The 19,114-nt window shown below is 51.8% G+C and overlaps 1 protein-coding gene across 1 annotated transcript; it reads left to right on the top strand.

Moving 5' to 3' along the window:
• The first annotated feature begins 1,177 nt into the window (after window positions 1–1,177).
• Window positions 1,178–11,840, top strand: LOC127033306 (zinc finger protein RFP-like). The gene is made up of 7 exons (XM_050921287.1): window positions 1,178–1,696; window positions 3,924–4,019; window positions 4,602–4,832; window positions 6,121–6,143; window positions 6,836–6,951; window positions 9,144–9,203; window positions 10,609–11,840. The coding sequence occupies exons 1-7, from the start codon at window positions 1,280–1,282 to the stop codon at window positions 11,115–11,117; spliced, it is 1,452 nt and encodes a 483-aa protein (XP_050777244.1). The 5' UTR covers window positions 1,178–1,279; the 3' UTR covers window positions 11,118–11,840.
• Window positions 11,841–19,114: the final 7,274 nt, after the last annotated feature.

The following is a 19,114-nucleotide window of genomic DNA, read 5'->3' as shown; positions in this document are numbered from 1 at the left end:
TAAGTAACCCTGAACCAAAGCACTGAATCTGCTCTGCTCTGCAATGCTGAGTGAAGACCCAGGTACCTGAGAGAGCAGCAGGGGAAGGTGTTTGAATGATGCCTGCAAATCTCAAGCCCCGCAGAGACCAATGAAAGATCAGCACTTCACTCCGCTGAGCTGCAACGTCTATTAACCATGTTGTTAAACTGCTGCAGCACTGGACCGGGGTACCTAGCTGGATCTGCAGCAGCATCTCTGCCCAGCACGGCTCCCCCACCACAGCTAAATTCCCTCTCCTTGTCCCTGATGGCGGCTTCCCAGACTGCCCCAGGCCTCCTCAGTCAGTCCCCGCATTCCCTCCTGCAACCGCAATGGGCAAGTGGCCTGAGAGGTCTCTGTTTATCCCACACCAGGTACCCTGCAGGCCCTAGTGTGAGCTCCCTGCACATCCGCTGCCCTCTGCCATTGGACTCCAGCCCTCTCCTGGGCGACAGGAGCTTGGTCTCCCTGCAGTCTCTGGTCTCTCTGCCTGGACTGACAAACAGGGAGAAAATGGGGGCAGACCTTGCTGGGAGTGGTTGCGTTACAGGGGCACCTGCCCCACTAGGGCCCAGGCTGAGATCTGAGCACAATCCACAGGCCCCAGAGCTGCCATCAGATGGACTTTCAGCCTCGGTCCATGTGGTGGTGGGGGAAGCACTGGGTTACTGCCCTGAGGGAGCTGCTGGGGGAGGGAGAAGATTTACCTGCTCACAGACAATTTTAACAGTTCTAAAGCTTCAACTTTTTGACTCTCAGTGTCCAGTGGCATTAAATAGTTCTGGTCTGACCAAAATATTCTCTAATCCCCCCATAATTTCCCACAACCGTGAACATTTTAATTGGAATGAAATGCTTAAAACCCAGATTGTTGTGCCGCTGTGAAAGTTTAAATCGATAAATATAAAAATTGCTTAAAATAAAGATTATCTGTGAAAATGATGTACTATAAACAAAATTCTGCCCAGCCTGACTATCACTCCTTAGACACCCAGCTCCTGCTCCTCCAGGTTCAGTCTCACACGGGGCTGCCTCAGTGACTCTCCCCACCAGCTCAGGTGCTGATTGCAGGACCGGAGCCCTAGTGGTAAATTTTTTACCAAAGCCTCCAGGGGTGAAATTGGCTGGGTTCTTCCTGCTCAGCAAACAGCATGAGCCATTTTCAGGCAAGGAACCACCCCCTTGCTGCTGCAGGCGGGGCACAGTTTGAAATCAGGAATTTGAAACAAAGCCTGTTACAAACTGCTCAGAGGGAGCCATGGCTGCAGAGAGCCCCCTGGAAAGTCTCCAGGAGGAAGCGACATGTCCCGTCTGTCTGGAGTATTTCACAGAACCTGTCACTCTGGAATGTGGACACAATTTCTGCCGAGCCTGCATCAGCCAGTCCTGGGAGGGGTCCGATACAGCCGCCTCCTGCCCTCAGTGCAGAGAAACTGTGCAGCAAAGAAATCTCAGGCCTAACAGGCAGCTGACAAATATCCTAGAACTCGTCAAGCGGTTGAGTTTACAGGCAAAAAGGGGAGCAGGAGGGGACGGGGTGTGTGAAAGACACCAGGAGGCTCTGAAACTGTTCTGTGAAGAGGATCAAACCCCCATCTGTGTGGTGTGCGACAGATCCCGGGCTCACCGCGCTCACAGGGTGGTTCCCATACAGGAGGCTGCCCAGGAGTACAAGGTAGGGAATTGCTGTGAAATTTAATGGGTTAACTTTGGGTTTTAATGAGAGGCTAATTTCACCGAGAGTTCCCTGTCATGGGTGTGACTCATCATTCAGTTCTGTAAAGTCTTCATTGTACGGGAGATGCTGTAACAAAACTAATGATCTGGCAGCGCGGCAACAGAGGCAAAATATCAAATCTTGAAAGCAGGGTCAGGGCTGGAGTGAGGGGGTTGGGGAGCAGGAGAGGGCTCCAGGCTGGGGCAGTGTTGGGGTGTAGGTGTGGGCACAGGGTGCTGGCTCTGGGAAGAGGGTCAGGGCTGTAGTGAGGGGGTTGGGGTGCAGGAGGGGGTATGGGAAGCTGGCTCCAGCTGGGCAGCAATGACTTACCTCAGGTGGCTCCTGATCAGTAGTGCAGCGGGGCTAATGCAGGCTCCCTGCCTGTCCCAACCCTGTGCCACTCCTGAAAGGGGCCAATGTGCCCCGGTGGCCCCTGGAGGGGAACATGTGGCTACACACGCTGCCCCTCTCTGTAGGAACCACTTCCGCAGCTCCCATTGGCCACAATTCCCCATTTCCGGCCAATGGGAGCTGTGAGGGTGGCGCTCGCAGGCAGCAGCCATGTGAAGAGAACCCTGCCCTCACCCCAGGCTGTGGGGGCATCCTGGCCCCTTCTGGGAGTGCCGAACAGCTGCCAGAAATTGCGATCAACTGGGAGAAACTCCAGGATCAACTAGTTGATTGCAATTGACTGGTAGGTTACCACTGGTCTAGCTAGAGAAAAGGTGGGAAGGGAAATCGAGGCACAAAGCTGGGCAGCGAGTTGCACATAGTCACCGAGTATGTCACTGACAGAGCTTAGCATAGAACCCAGATCTCCCTAGACCCAGTCCAAGACGCAAACCACTTTGCCATGCTGCCATCTTAGCATCAGCCCCACCCAGTGATGAATTGTGTCCGTTAGGAGGGAGAGACGCCTTGATAAAGGTCCCAGGCCCACCAGAGAGAGGAGGTTTCTTACTGGGATTCTGAACTCCTGTGTTTCTCCATGAGGGATTAAACTCAGATGCTGTCAGCCTGCACTAGAGGAGATCACTGGGCTAAACGCTGCATAGGATCCCGAGCACCTTCAGTCTGCACACAAAAGGGCTCCAGCCAGCTCAGGTCCACGCCAAGTACCACTGGGATTACACTGGATTGTAGCAAAACCAACCCCAGGCTGAAGCTGATCGGTGCCAGTCTGACCTGTTCTGTTGTGTACGTGGGCAAGGACCAGTCAGAGTGGTTACATTAGTCCCACCAGGCAGCCTTTTGAAATCTCTCAGAATGCACTGCTTCTGGGATCTTTACCACGGAATGGGACTGTGGGGTACCTGCCCGGGGACATAGCCACGCAAAGGGGTTAGGACAGCACTGGGGCAAATCCCAACCTGTCCTTTATAAAATCTGCATCATGTCTAATTAAGGTGGTCACTGAGGCATCCCCAGAACATCGGATATACCCACGCCTGCCTGCGTGGGCCTGTCCTCACCAGCATCAGTCACCCTGTCTGGACCCCACCACCGCTTTTTCCAGCGTGCCACCTGCCTGTATCATTCTGCATGAAGATGCCACCCCAGCCCCGCTCCCACTCTCACGGGTGTCCTGCTGCAGCCTCAGTCTCCTCCTCTCCCTTTTGTACCAGACAAAGCCACGTCCAGTGCTGGGTCCCTACCGGACAGGGATAGTGCTCCACAAAACTGGACTGTGCAGCTTCAAACCAGACAAATGGCCTCCTAACGTCTCACAAGTTTTGCCCTGGTGCTTAGACCAGCTCTGCCCAACAGAGTGCAGCCCCAGGGCTTCAGGGCTGAAATCCCAGCCCATATTTAAACCCTGGTGGCTTCTGAGATTTGTATCAATTGGCTTGTTAAACCTTCAAAAAACAGGTTTATTGATTCACCCCCATGTGACTCCAGTGCCCTCTTATGCTCTGTACCATTAATCAATTCACAAATACCAGTAAAGTTTGGGTATAATTGAGGTCTCTTGATAATTACTAAAAACACTGACCCAGAATTGGTAACGAGTCTGAATGTGACATACTCCTAGTTTCCATTAATGAGGTTTCATCTCCTTGGTGGTCCTGATGTCACAAAGTGATTAGAACCACAGTCATCTTGGGTTTCGTGTGGAAAAACGCCCACTTCCAAGCACCTCTCAACTATCCAGATGAAACTTCCCAAATCATTTCTGTTTGTTCAGGAAAGAGTCCGGGCCCATTTGAAAACTCTAAGGGAAGAGAGAGAAAAGCTGCTGGGGTTGAAAGCAACTGGAGAGGGGAATTGCCGAGAATATCTGGTAGGTGCCTGTTGTTATGAACCAGAAGGGACTGGCAGTGGGAGGTCTGATTGGAGGCAGACTCCTGTGTGGCCTATGTGAACATGGGCTTGTGTGTGTTTTTCCATGACCATGGATTGCTGGGTTTGATTCATGTGTAGACAAGCCCTAAGCTTCCGTTGCAGTTGATGAGTAGCCCTTGTGGCTTGCCTGAATTCACACAAATGTCTCCATGAAGTGCTTGTCCACTGTGTCTAGACATTTTGTGCATTTTTAAAACATTTGTTTCTCTTAACGCCCCTGGCATCGCTGTCAGTGTAGTGCTGAGTCCTGCCTCCTGCTGCTCTGGGTCTGAATTTCCACAGACCATAAATAACAGAAGATGCTGACCATGACTGACAGAGAAACATCCCTTTCAGAGGGATACAGGGGCCAAAAAAGAAGGTGTGAGAGAATCCCCTGCCTAGTACCCACAAGGTAGAGTCCAATATCAGAAATCTGAGGATTTTCAAAGAAAATCACCGTCCTGCACACTCAGCTCTCCATGAAAGGACCCCGGGCTCCATCCATGTCCCTGACCAGGCCTTGCCCTATTTCATACAGAAACAAACACAAACCGAGAGGCAGAAGATTGTGTCTGAATTTCAGCAACTGCAGCAGTTCCTGGAGGAACAAGAGCGACTCCTGCTGGCCCAGCTGGGGAAACTGGATGAGGAGATTGTGAGAATCCGGAATGAAAATGTCAGTAAACTCTCCGAGCAGATTTCCCATCTCAGTGAGCTGATCAGTGAGATGGAGGGGAAGTGTCAGAAGCCAGCGAGTGAATTCCTGCAGGTGAGACTGAATGAGCACATAGGTGGGTGCTCCAGGACAGCCAGCTCTCCCCCTCAGTGCCACCCACTGTCAGCCCTGCCGATCAACTCCTCCCCCTTCCTCCAGCACCATCTGCCTGCTGCAATCAGCTGTTCCACTGTGTGCAGGAGATGCTGGGAGGGAGGGGGAAGAGCGGGGAGGGAGTGTGCTCATGTTAGGATTCCCTCCCCACTTTGAACTCAGGGGTACAGATGTGGGGACCCACATGAAAGACCCCCTCATCTTAGATTCCATCAGCTTAGGTTAAAAACTTCCCCAAGGCACAAATTCCTTTCCTTGTCCTTGGACGGTATTGCTGCCACCACCAAGTGATTTAAACAAAAATTCAGAGATGGGTCACTTGGAACCCTATTCCCTCAAAATATCCCCCAAGCGCCTTCACCCCCTTTCCTGGGGAGGCTTGAGAATAATATACCAACCAATTGCCTTTAATGTAAGTACAGACCAGACCAGACCTTTATGTTTAGGACACTAAAATCAATCAGGGTCTTTAAAGAAGTACTTTATTATAAAGAAAAAAGTACAAGAATCACACCTGCAAAATCAGGAAAAAAGGTAGGTTTTCAGGAGATGTTGTACCTGCTTGGACTATCTCGCCGTCAGGAGAGGGAACAAACAAACAGAGCCCAAACAAAACCTCCCCCAACACACCAGATTTGGAAGTATCTTCTTTCCTTATTGGTTCTTCTGGTCAGGAGCCAACCAGGTTATTTGAGCTTCTTAACCTCTTACAGGTAAAGCGATTCAGTACAGCTTCAAGGAGGTATTTTATGTTACTCTTTCCTTCATATTTATGGCAGCTCACAAGACGAGGCGAGGAAGAGACAGGGTGGGGGTTGAGTGGGAGTGGGAAGAGTTGGGCTGGGGTGTGGCATTGGGGAAAGGTTTGGAGTAGGGGTGGAGCATGGGGTTGAGCAGCCGCAGGGACAATTAGAAACCGGCACTCATCATTAGAAATATGCCAGACCCCCCAGAAGGAGGAGCGGGCTGCTGAATCATAAGCACTGGAGTCCAGCAGTCGGAGATCTCAGTGTAACTCGGCGTGTGCATTACTGACATCTGAGTGAGTATTATTCTTAGCAGAGACACAGGGATATGAAAGATGGAAAAGCCCCATTAGCTCAGAGAATCAATGGCCCTGGGGCCAGGGCAGGGTCTCTTCCCCCATACTTCCTAAATCCCTTCCCTGGAATCCCCTGTGTGTGTGTGTCAGAGGGGACTGAAATTCTTTTGTCTCTCTCTCCTCTAGGACGTCAGAACCACCTTGAGCAGGTACGTGGCTCCCTCGCACTCCACAATGCTGGGGAAGAGCTTGATTATGAGGGTAGCACCGCATCTCCCCAGGACTGTACAGCAAAATGTGTGGGCAGATCACATGTTGGATACAAATGTCTCTGATCAACTTCATCCTGGGGTGCTAACTCTTGTACAGAAGACTCTGCAATTCTCCAGTCAGTGGGAAAGACTGACCTCAAGTAGTTCCCAGAGATTTCACCTCCCTGGGGACTGGCTGCCTCAGGATTGTGGAGATGGAATATGGCCTGTCACTGCTGGGTACTGGTCACTATTCAGCACAGGGCAGTAGTTTTCAAGAGTCTTTCCCCATCTGAGGGCTGCTTGGAGACCTGTGTGGAATGAACTGGGAAGGGGGGAGTTGGTGTCTCAGTCTAGTTCCTAGAGGCAGATTTCTACAGCACTTCACCTGGCAGCCTCCTGTTCCTCAGAGCATGGAGGCCAAAGAGCGAATTGGCCATGGAGACTCAATTAGCCTTTTGTCCCCAGAGCTGATCTCTCCAGACCTTTGAAGGGAAGGTTGCTTGGCCATGGCTTGTGTTGCATCTGCTCTGAGGCTGGGAGAAGTCGAGGAATTCTAACTCCAGGCCCATTAGAGCAGCGACTCACTAGCCAGAACTTGTAATGAGTCTCACAGTGAAATATAATCACTTGAAATTGTGTCTCTCTAGGTGTGAGAAGGGGAAGTTCCAGCAGCCAGAGGAGATTTCTCCTGAATTGGAAGAGCGAGTCAGTGGTTTCTCCCAGAAAAGGATTGTGCTATTGGAGACTCTGGGGAAGTTCAAAGGTACCTATAAGGGATCTAGGAATGGAAATTGGGATGCGCCTCTGAGAAGAGAATGGTGCTGATCAATTGGTTCACACTTAGATGATACTGTTAAAGTCTTTGAGTCATTTCTTAATTTGAGGTCAGAAGGGACCATCATGATCATCCAGTCTGACCACCTGCACATTGCAGGGCACAGAATCTCACCCACCCACACCTGCAATTGACCCCTAACCTCTGGCTAAGTTACTGAAGTCCTTAAATCATGATTTTAAAACTTCAAGTGTAACAGGTTGAGCACTCAGCAGTGCGGCACCTCCTGTTGGTCAGTCAGGGAATTAGCTTTCCTGCTCCAGAACACCCACTGCTGGCCAGTGTCTCTCCTGCCTCAGGCCCCCCTGTGTCCCTCCTGGACCCTAGTTGCTCCTTACCTTGAGGTTCTCCCCACAGCACTACCCCCACAGTCTGGGTCTCCTCTCCCAGGGGAGCCCCAACCCTGTATACCCACCTTGCCTCAGTGGGTTACTGCCAGTCATCATGTACCCCACCTTTCTCTGGGACAGACTGCAGTGTGCAGTGGCCACTCATCATTAGCAAGGGGGTTGGACCTGCTGCCTTTCTAGCCGCAGCTGCCTCCCTGCAGGCTTTGTACCATCCCTGGCCCTTAGCAAGGCCTCAGCCTGGGGACTTGCCAGGCCAGAGCTCCCCAGCTCTGCCTGCCCTGCGTCCCCTTCCCCTCCCCAGCACTGCTCTGTCTAAGGTACCCTGTGATCCCAGCAGCCCTGCAGTGAGACTCTTGCCTGCCTAGCTCCCGCCCTTTGATCAGGGCCAGTTGTGGCCTAATTGGATGTGGCCCCAGCTGTGGCTGCCTCCCCAACCAGCTGACCTCAGCTGCTTCTCACTTTTTACCTCCTTTTATCCCAGGAACAGGATAATTGTCCCGCTACACAAGTTACAGGGAATCCACCATTGACTCTAGTTTAAATCTGCAACTGACCCATGCCCCACGCTGCAGAGGAACACAGGAAAAAAAGCCCCAGGCTCTCAGCAATCTGACTTGGGGGGATATTCCTTCCCCACTCCAAATATGGTGGTCAGTTGAATACCAAGCATTTTGGCAAGACCTAACAGCCAATCACATGGCAAAGAACTCTCTATAGCTTAGAGCCCTCCCCTTCTACTGCCCCATCACCAGCCATGGGGCACATTTCTCAAAACTGGACCAAGCCCATCAATATGCTCTGGTCCCGCACAGCAGCTAGTCTGGGCACATGGGCCATAAGGAAGGTGAAAGCCCCTCCCCCATGGTGAGGGATCCCTCCAGCACAGGAGCCTCTTGTGCCTCCTCCCCAGCAGCTGCAGGCACAAGGCGTGTTCCTGAGAGGGCTGGGAAGGGGGTAGGGGTGGTGAGGGCGGGTGGACGAGGGAGGGGAAGGACGTGGACTGTGTAAAGCTGGGCCTCGGGCACTCTGCACACTGGGCAAGACCCATGGGGGCCATTGTCATAGGGATGTAGCTCTGGCTGGCTTCAGAACATCCTCAGCCTGTGCCAAGGTCTGCCCCGGCCCCTGCAGCCACTGAACAGCAGAGTCACAAATGGCTCCTCCTCTCTCTCCTTTTGTCAGTACAGGGGGGAATCGGACCCATTAAGCCAACCTTCCCCCGCCTCAATTTCCACCTTGATAAAATGATTTTACTATTATTTCTATTTCTGCTTATGGAGGACGAGGCCCCGTCGTGCTGCTTTCTGTAGAGACGCTGAGTAAACAGACCCAAGAGCTCACAGTTAGAGCCAGGATTTAGGAAACTCTCAACATCCCATTAGTGTCAAAGGGACCAAAGTGGGAAAAGATACTTTTATTCTAAAGTCTTTGCATGACCTGGGTCTAGGTTACGACAAAAGGCAGTAAATGAATGAGACAAACCAACTGGAGTCTGAAGGGTGGGAGGAGATGAGGAGGGAAAGGTAAATCTCTTACAGATTTTCTGTCCTAGTATAGTTGTGAGGCTGTAAGGCTGCTGGTTCCATTGCTAAGAGATGCCTGATTGAGAGGGGAAATAGGTTTCAGACCTTTTTATATTAAATACCTGACTGTGTCTCTGGGCCTCTCTGTCTGTTTCTCTGTCATAATTGTAAAACAGTTTCAGAGTGGGGATGCTCTTATGAATATGAAAGTCTGAAATCTCACCTCTCTTCTCCTTTCTCCCCCAAGACACTCTGACGTCTGAATTGGAGAGAAAAAGGGGAGAATCATTTGGAGCATACAGACAGGGTGAGTCTGCAGGGGAAGATTGCCTTTAAATGATGAGAAAATTCCAGAGAAAACATCTTCATGAGATTGTAGCTAAAGTTACCAACCAAACTGACAGTGACCATGATACACATAGCCCTAAAAATAACACATTAAAGAGTAAGGAGATCCAGGGGCCCATGTCCCGTCCCCCACCCACCCACACTTTTAAAGGTGGGATGACCAGGACACTTTTCAGCATGGCCATAGTTTGGGGGAAGAGGACCACGTTGCCCCTCCATACTTCATGCCTTGGCAGGTGTAGAGCATGGCAGGCAGTGTCTGTGCTTTGGGCAGGGGAGCTGATCAGCTCCTCTCTGTGTAGTGCAGCCTGTGCCCGTGGCACCAATCTCTCCCTGGTGCTGGCCTCTCTCAGTGGCCCCAGCCCTGCTCCTCTTTCCCTGAGGCCCTGGCCAGGCCAGAAGCCAGAAATGGGACACCATCCAGGGACTGCACTGGGGAGCCCTGGATCCTCCACCTGCCCAGGTGGTGCACCCCAAGGAGTGGGGACATGGGCCGGCAGCTGCTCTCAGAGCCCCCCGGACCCATTTCCAGGGTAGATGGAGTGTCAGAGGCTCTCCACAGCAGGCAAGTCTCCCAGCCTGGATGGGGGCAGGGCCTCGGTCAGGGCCATGGAGCGGGCGGGGACACAAAAACAGTCCTGACACCACCCTTCGTGCTGAGTTCATGCCCACGCTGATGAACAGAAATACTCTTAACTGAGTCACCCCCAAACAGAGCTCTCTGCCACATCCCTCTGCTTCACCCCGGTGCAGGAGGTCTCCCCATCGCTCTTCTCCAACATCCTGCCTTTCCTGTGGGCAGGGCTGGGTTTGCCCATTGGAGCTGCTCACTGCTTCCTTGACTGGGGAGATGCTCTCCCCCTGATGCTGGCAGCTTCTCCCTTCTCTCTGCGCTGGGGATGGGGCTCCCGCACTCCATGCCACCTCCTACTCTCTGGTCTTAAGTGGCTATTCCCCATTGCTGCACCTTCCTCTCTGTTCCCTGGCCTGGGAGTGGAGGCTGCCTTAGGGGAGGGAGCTTCCCTCTGGGGTTTCAAGCTGGTACCTGCCACTTATGCTCCCTCAATAAAAGCTTCTGACACCTTCCTGGCTGTGTCTGTGCTGCTGGGAATGGGGCAGCACCAGCAGCGGGATGTGGGAGCTGAAGTCTCTGTGATAAATGAGAAACTAATCAAGTGGGACCCATTACAAAGACTACAGATCCGCAGTGACGTCTCTGCTCAGTCTCAGGTGCCCAGGACAGAGGCAGTTCCCTGGGATCCGGGCCTGTCCTAGCCAGAACGAGGCTCCTGGGGAGTGTGAGAAATGGTCCCAGACTCCCCCAGGGCTGAGCTCTGCCCCTAACGCTCTGATTCTCTCTCCAGCGAATGTGACTCTGGATTCAGACACGGCTCATCGTGAACTCTTCCTGTCTGAGGATCGGAAAAGTGTGAGATGGGGAAACACGTGGCAGCGACTGCCCAACAACCCTGAGAGATTTGACACTGAGCTCTGTGTGCTGGGCTGTGAAGGATTCACCTCGGGGAGACATTGCTGGGAGGTGGAGGTGGAGGCCAGGCAATACTGGGCTGTGGGGGTGGCAAGAGAGTCTGTGGGGAGGAAGGGAGAGATCAGCCGTAGCCCTGACGGGGGGATCTGGGCTGTGGAGCGGCTGGATCAGTTCCGGGCTCTCAGCTCCCCTGTGACCCCCCTGCCCCTGAGCCGGGTCCCCAGCAGGATCCGGGTTTGTCTGGACTGTGACCGGGGGCAGGTGACATTTATCGATGCTGGTGACGAGGCCCCGATCTTCACTTTCCCGCCGGGCTCCGTCCCTGGGGGGAGAATCCGACCCTGGTTCTGGGTGTGGGACACCCCCCTCCGACTGTGTCCCTGAGACACACAGCAGAGAGTGAAACTGGAAATCAGCCTCTCTAGCCACACACTGTCCAGTCTCTATGACCTTGGAAGACTCCCATCTACCCAGCCCCTCGCTCCTCATCTCTATGGCCCCAGGAAGCACCTCCCCCTCCCTCTCTGCAGCCCCAGGGATGGGAGGGGGAAGAACCCCTGAAGCGGCAGGAGGGACCCTGAGGGGCAGAGGTGGGGGCTGGGCAGGGGGTAGCACTAACAGCCGGGCAGGGGACAGGCAGAGGTGGGGGTGGCAGGGACACAGCACGAATCAATCAGGGTTTGGGGGGTTGGGGAGAAGCAGCAGCAGCCAGGAGCATTTTGTACAGATCTGTGTCCTTAGATCTCACGGGGGGCTCCCAGCCCAGGATCAGCTCAAGGGGAAGGGATAAGATCAGGGAGAGAAGAGAGCAGCCGAGGGGGATGATCTGTGACAGGGGGGAGAGACACAGGGAAATAAAGAGGGATGGGAAGTGAGGCTAGAACAATAATGAATAGAAAAGGACAGTAGGAAAGGAAAGGGAACGTGAGCGGGACGGGGAGATTTATTACGTTACTGAAAGTGAGACTGTAACTCGTTAATTCCCTATATTAATCCCTGGCCACTGGTGCTATTTTAGTGCCATTAAGAAAACTTCTCAGTAGCTGGGGATCTCCTGGCCGTGCTGTGGTTATTAAAGCTCCTTCTCAGCTCCTTTTACTTTGCTACTTTCCAGCAACTTACTGTAAATAAAACCTCATTACAAACAATTCTTCTTTGTTCCACTTTACTGTCCCAGCTGCAAGGAATATTGAGCCTCTGGGAAGAGAGTTTGGATTTTACTGTGTGATGTGTCTCTCTCCAGCCTGTACTCTGCCTCTGTCCTGTGCACACCCGTGTCAATCAGGAATTGCTCAGCTGTGCTCTGCGGAGAGGTGACTGGTTGCACAGGGTGCGATCCATGCAGGGACTCGGGTGTTGCAATGCTGAGTGTCACAGTGAGTAGTTTTTAGGGAGCGAGAAAATCACAGGAACAGCAGCACTGTGACCTTCAGAGCTGAGTCAGGGGCCTAAACTCCCTAGACAATGCCAGGGCTACACAGGCACCTTGCAATGTGATCCACAAAAGCCACCTCAGTAGGTGGGGAGCCATGTAAGCTAGCCAATGGGAGATGCCGACAAGGGGGGAAGGGGTGTCCTAAGTCACACCCGTCTCATGGATAGGTGCCTCAATCTGGGCTGCAGAAGGTGTCTGTCTCTGCTTAGCAACCCGCAAACAGGAACCCACCCTCTGATGTCCGGGGCCTCCAGTCACAGCAGCTGATGGTGGCGGCTGGGAGCCCCAGGCCCTTTGAAATCGCCCAAGCAGGCTGCAGGGCTCGTAGGCGCACGCGCTGGATGGGTGCAGTGGCACATTATGGAAGTGAAAAGCCCCTGACCCTGGCAGGAGCCGCATCGGCCAGGGGTGGGGAGAAGCAGCCCCGGACCGTGGTAGCTGGGCGAGGGGTTGGGCATAGTGGGTAGGAGAAGCCCTGGACTCCGGCAGGAACCATGTAGGGTGGGGTGGGGTGGGGTGTGAGTCAAAAAGATATTGGGCTGAAGCCCCTATCTCTTCCATGCCCCCTGCTAGCTCTTACTCTCAGGCTGTGGAGAAATTCAGCCCAAATCTACTCACTGTGGTATCTCCATTTCCCCTCTCACCACACAGGCATGAAGGGATTCAGCCTAGAATGCAGGGTCAGCATTAGCCCCACATAGCAGGTGGGATCTAGGGTACACAGAGGTTAAGTGACTTTCCCAAGTCTAACCAGGGTGTCAGTGGCAGAGCAGAGAACCAAACCCAGCACACTTGAGTCCCAAACTTGTGTCTTAACCACTGGGCCACCCTTCCTACTCAAGAAGGGGGAACCTCCTCTGCTGTTTTGAGTGAGTGGGTGGGAGTGGGCACTAGACACAGCCACCAGGAGATGGGGAGGAGAGAGACATGAGAAAATGGACATGGGTGGGAAGTAAGAGGGGAGAAACATCAGGAAGGGGAGCAAGGACTTAGAAAAGAAACGAGTGAGGGAAAGGGGAAAAACTCCCCACTGCTGTGTCTCCCATCCACCTTCTTCCCACAGCCGTCAGTGGCCCTCAGCTCCCAAACAAGCCCTAAGCAGGGGTGAAGCACAGAGACTGGGGTGTTACTGAAGATAGCTTGTAGGTGAGTGTAATGATTTTAATACACTGTAATTCATGATAATATAATGCTGTAGTTCACTGCTATTTTAATAATGATAGATACACATTCAATAAGTAGAATATGAAAGAAGTGTATAAATATGCTGAAAATGATCAGTTCTGGGGACAGACTGAGCCCCCCCAGACACACACATCTCACCCTTAAGGCAGGAGGGGGCAGAAAGGAGTGAGCAGCGGGTAGGAGGAGGCTGTCAGGGGAGGGGACTTGGGTGAGGGGGCAGAGCAGGGGCAGGAAGCGGTGGAGTGGGGTGAGGTGGTGGCTTGGCCTCAGGGAAGGAGGAGGAGCTGGGATTGGGCACCCACCAGCACAACCAAAAGTCAGCACCTATGGCGCGTGGGGTGGTACTAGTGGCAGGAGTGAAGGCAGGCGGGTGAGCATGTGGAAGCCCTGGGCATGCCGGAAGAGCGCGCCCAGCAGCGCAGTTGAGTGGGGGCCCTGAGTGCAGTCTAGCGCAGGTGCAGCACCACACAAATGTCAGGCAGACGGAGTCCACTTGGGCTCAGCTTCTACGTGTGGGCACCAGTGGGGGCCCATTATCTGCTCTGCCCTGGATCCCGGAATTGCTGTTTGCAGGCCTGGGGGGACTCTGCTCATGTCCTGCTTGGGGCCCACAGCCCAGCTCTGTGTCCGTTTCCCCTTTCTGTTCACTGTGCTGTGCTAGATCAACGATGACACTCATTTAGGGGATTTCCTTGGGTAACTGAGAGAGATTTATGGTCTGAATTCTCACTGGCACAGCACTGCCAACCCCAGGCATTTCAAAATCTGAAATCAGGCCAGCCCCCAAAATCATGAGATTTAATAATAATAAATAGTAAATATTAGTATTATTTTATTTGCCTTTTGATTTCTCAGAGCTTTAAACTGCGCTCAGGGCCCCCACATTGGGGGAGGGGGGCGTGGAGAGAGGGTACACTTTACCAAGGCCCAGAGACCCTGGGGGCCCAGCCCTGGCTGCAACCCCCATTACCATGTGTGGGAGGGGGCCTGAGTTACAAGTTTGTACTGGGCCCAAAATAATTTTGCTTGAGCCCTGACTGCACTGGGGTGAAATTGTTATGTTTTTCTCTGCCACAAAGAGAGCTAGCTACTTCCTTTGTTTAGAAAACAAAAGCCGAGAGTCTCACCTTCTCACATGCTTCCAGGAGCTGGGGTTTCATCAAACACACCAAATATTGTAAAACTCATGATAAAATCATAAAGTTGGTGATGCTGCAGCTCTTTTCCACTGAGCCAAAGCAGCAGTAGTGTAAATAAGAATTGTGTCTTGAAAACACTGGTTCCAACTTAACCAAGCTTTTAGCCTGACAGTTTATTATCACAAGGCTTGGAAGAATGAGCTTTTATTTATAAATGTTGGCAACCCTGGCTTTTGCTGTCTACACACAGACCAATGAAAAAATATTTCAGTTGATAATAAATGATAATTGCAGATGTGCAAAGTAAGAACAAGGCTGCTTGAGAACTTATTTGTGTTTGGAGGACAGTGACTCTGCATCTTTAGACAGGTGATGTGACTATCTGTTTTTTCATGGTTATAAAGCTTCAGCTTTTTTAATCTGTTGACATTAAATCTGACATTGAGGTCTGACTCGCTATTGACATATCCCCCTCATAATTTCCCGCAACTGTGAAAACTGAAATAGAGAACAATTGGAAGGAAATGCTAAACCCGGAGTTTTGTGCAATTGTGAATATTTAACTGAATATCAGGAAAAAATGCTTAAAACTGGCAGTGACATATATTTAATATATCAGTGAATACTGGGTCTCTTTCCTCAGACACACACACACTCTGTTCCTTCAAGGGCATTACCTAGATGACCAGACAGCAAGTGTGAAAAATCAGGACGGAGGTGGGCGGTAATAGGATCCTATACAAGAAAAAGACCCAAAAATCAGGACTGTCCCTAGAAAATGAGACATCTGGTCACCCCAGCATCTCCATAGTGGGATGCCCCCCAGCCACAGGGCCCTGGGGCACATGTCACACACATGCCTGCAGGCTGCAATGTTCCCCGGAGGCTCCTGCCCGCTCAGCAGCAGCCGAGTCAGTCCTATACAGCAAACAGGAAAACATCAAAAAAGAGCTCTCCAACCTGGTGACTCTCATTAATAACCAAACTTCTATACAACGGACTTCACTAGAATAAGACAGGAGATCTACATTACTCACTTCACCTCTCTACAAAGGAAAAAGGACTGTAAGCTGTCTAAACTCCTACCTGCCAAATGGGGCCACAACCGTGGTACCCCTAACCCACCCAGCAATATCGTCAATCTATCCAATTACACACTCAGCCCAGAAGAAAAGTCTGTCCTATCTCGGGGACTCTCTTTCTGCCCTGCCACCCCCACCAACATGATACAGTTCTGTGGCGATCTGGAAGCCTACTTTCACCGTCTCCGACTCAAAGAATACTTCCAGGACAACACTGAACAGTGCACTGATACACAAGTGCCCTCCCACCAACAGCACAAGAAGAAGAACTCCACATGGACTCCTCCTGAGGGTCGAAATGACAGCCTGGACCTATACATTGAATGCTTCCGCTGGCATGCACAGGCAGAAATCGTGGAACAACAACATCGCTTGCCTCACAACCTAAGTCGTGCAGAACGCAATGCCATCCACAGCCTCAGAAACCATCCTGACATTATCATCAAAGAGGCTAATAAAGGAGGTGCCGTTGTCATCATGAACAGGTTTGACTACCAAAAGGAGGCCGCCAGACAACTCTCCAATACCAAATTCTACAGGCCACTTCCCTCAGATCCCACTGAGGAATACACTAAGAAACTACAGCATCTACTCAGGACACTCCCTACACTAACACCAGAAGAAATCAACATACCCCTAGAGCCCCGACCAGGGTTATGCTATCTACTACCCAAGATCCACAAACCCGGAAATCCTGGACGCCCCATCATCTCGGGCATTGGCACTCTCACTGAAGGACTGTCTGGATATATGGACTCTCTACTCAGACCCTATGCCACCAGCACTCCCAGCTATCTCCGTGACATCACTGATTTCCTGAGGAAAGTACAATGCATTGGTCACCTCCCAGAAAACACCATCCTAGCCACCATGGATGTAGAGGCTCTCTACACAAACATCCCACACACAGATGGAATACAAGCTGTCAGGAACACTATCCCTGATGATGCCACAGCACAACTGCTGCTGAGCTCTGTGCCTTTATACTTACACACAACTATTTCAAATTTGATGACAATATGTATCTCCAGATCAGTGGCACTGCTATGGGCACCCACATGGCCCCACAATATGCCAATATCTTTATGGCCGACCTGGAACAACGCTTCCTCAGCTCTCGTCCACTCACGCCCCTTCTCTACCTACGCTACATTGATGACATCTGCATCATCTGGACTCATGGGAAGGAGACTCTGGAAAAATTCCACCACGATTTCAACAGCTTCCACCCCACCATCAACCTCAGCCTGGACCAATCTACACGAGAGGTCCACTTTCTTGACACCACGGTGCAAATAAGTGATGGTCACATTAACACCACCCTATATCGAAAACCTACTGACCGCTATGCCTACCTTCATGCCTCCAGCTTCCATCCCGGACACATCACACGATCCATTGTCTACAGCCAAGCACTGAGGTACAACCGCATCTGCTCTAACCCCTCAGACAGAGACCAATACCTACAAAATCTCCACCAAGCATTCTCAAAACTACAATACCTGCACGAGGAAATAAGGAAACAGATCAACAGAGCCAGACGTGTACCCAGAAGCCTCCTACTGCAAGACAAACCCAAGAAAGAAAACCAACAGGACTCCACTGGCCATCACATACAGCCCCCAGCTAAAACCCCTCCAACGCATCATCAAGGATCTACAACCCATCCTGGACAATGATCCCACACTTTCACAGGCCTTGGGTGGCAGGCCAGTCCTTGCCCACAGACAACCTGCCAACCTGAAACATATTCTCACCAGTAACTGCACACCGCACCATAATAACTCTAGCTCAGGAACCAATCCATGCAACAAACCTCGATGCCAACTCTGCCCACATATCCACACCAGCGATACCATCACAGGACCTAACCAGATGAGCCACACCATCACTGGTTCATTCACCTGCACATCCACCAATGTAATATACACCATCATATGCCAGCAATGCCCCTCTGCTATGTATATCGGCCAAACTGGACAGTCTCTACGGAAAAGGATAAATGGACACAAATCAGACATTAGGAATGGCAATATACAAAAACCTGTAGGAGAGCACTTCAGCCTCCCTGGCCACACTATAGCAGACCTTAAGGTGGCCATCCTGCAGCAAAAAAACTTCAGGACCAGACTTCAAAGAGAAACTGTTGAGCTTTAGTTCATCTGCAAATTTGACACCATCAGCTCAGGATTGAACAAAGACTGTGAATGGCTTGCCAACTACAGAACCAGTTTCTCCTCTCTCGGTTTTCACACCTCAACTGCTAGAACAGGGCCTCATCCTCCCTGATTGAACTGACCTCGTTATCTCTAGCTTGCTTGCTAGCATATATATACCTGCCCCTGGAAATTTCCACTACATGCCTCTGAGGAAGTGGGTATTCACCCACGAAAGCTCATGCTCCAAAACGTCTGTTAGTCTAGAAGGTGCCACAGGATTCTTTGCTGCAGTCCCAGGAAGGAAACACCCGGCGGCTGCTGCAGGAGCTGCCAAGGCAGAGCCCGGCCGCCTCACTCGGCTTCTCTCCTGCAGCAAATGTCGCTTGTTCTGGCGCTGCCCCTGGGGGCAGGGCTTCTGCCTTTGTTTGTTTGTTGGTTTTTAATTTCCCTCCCGAGAACTTGATTGGCTCCCGGTTACCCAATCGGCTTTAAAAAAAGCTCTAAAGGCTCGTTACTGAGCCTACGCGATTTTTAGTTTCGCTTTCGGGATCTACCGGCTGCTGGTGATACAGTTCCTCGCTTCTCCTGCAGCGGCATGTGGCTGCTGCGGGCACCTTGCTCGGGTGCAGGGAACTTGCCCTTGCTCGTATGGGAGCCGGGGCTGCTGTTGGATGCCGGTGTAACGTCAGTTTGAGCAACCCTCCCGTTTTGCAACTAGCTGCAGTTTCTGTCACATAGGAAAACCATCTGTGCTCCTGCTCAGGAATTGCTGCCGCCTGGTCCATGAGGTTGCAAATCGGGAGGGATGGAGTTTGTGGTCGAAAACACTCAGAATCTGCTTCCTCCTGGCTAATGTGCTTTTTTGTGTGTGAATACGTGTAAAGGGAAGTAAGGTTTGGGGGTAGAGGGCACACCCCTGACCCCAAGGTGATAACCAGAGTGGCCCCTTTCATTGTTTCCACTGGCTTCCTCCTTGTTTAGTTCCAATGCCATGGCTGCTCGAGGCACGCTATTTCGCTTTTTAGTGTGTGAATACAGATAAAGGGAAGTAAGGTTTGGGGTACAGGGCACACCCCTGACCCCAAGGTGATAACCAGAGTGGCCCCTTTCACTGTTTCCACTGGCTTCCTCCTTGCTTAGTTCCAATGACATGGCTGCCTATGCACCTGTCACTGGTCCGGGAATGGTTGCAAATCGGGAGGGATGGAGTTTGTGGTCGAAAACACTCAGGATCTGCTTCCTCCACTGGTCCATGGGGTTGCAAATCGGGAGGGATGGAGTTTGTGGTCGAAAACACTCAGGATCTGCTTCCTCCTGGCTAATGGGCCAAATTGACCTATTGGGTGATCGAGGCACGCTCTTTCGCTTTTTTGTGTGTGAA

The sequence above is a fragment of the Gopherus flavomarginatus genome, chromosome 12 (genome assembly GCF_025201925.1).
Source record: "Gopherus flavomarginatus isolate rGopFla2 chromosome 12, rGopFla2.mat.asm, whole genome shotgun sequence".
NCBI lineage: Eukaryota > Metazoa > Chordata > Testudines > Testudinidae > Gopherus > Gopherus flavomarginatus.
Note: the sequence above shows the minus strand (reverse complement) of the source record. Positions and strands in the feature narration are given on the sequence as shown.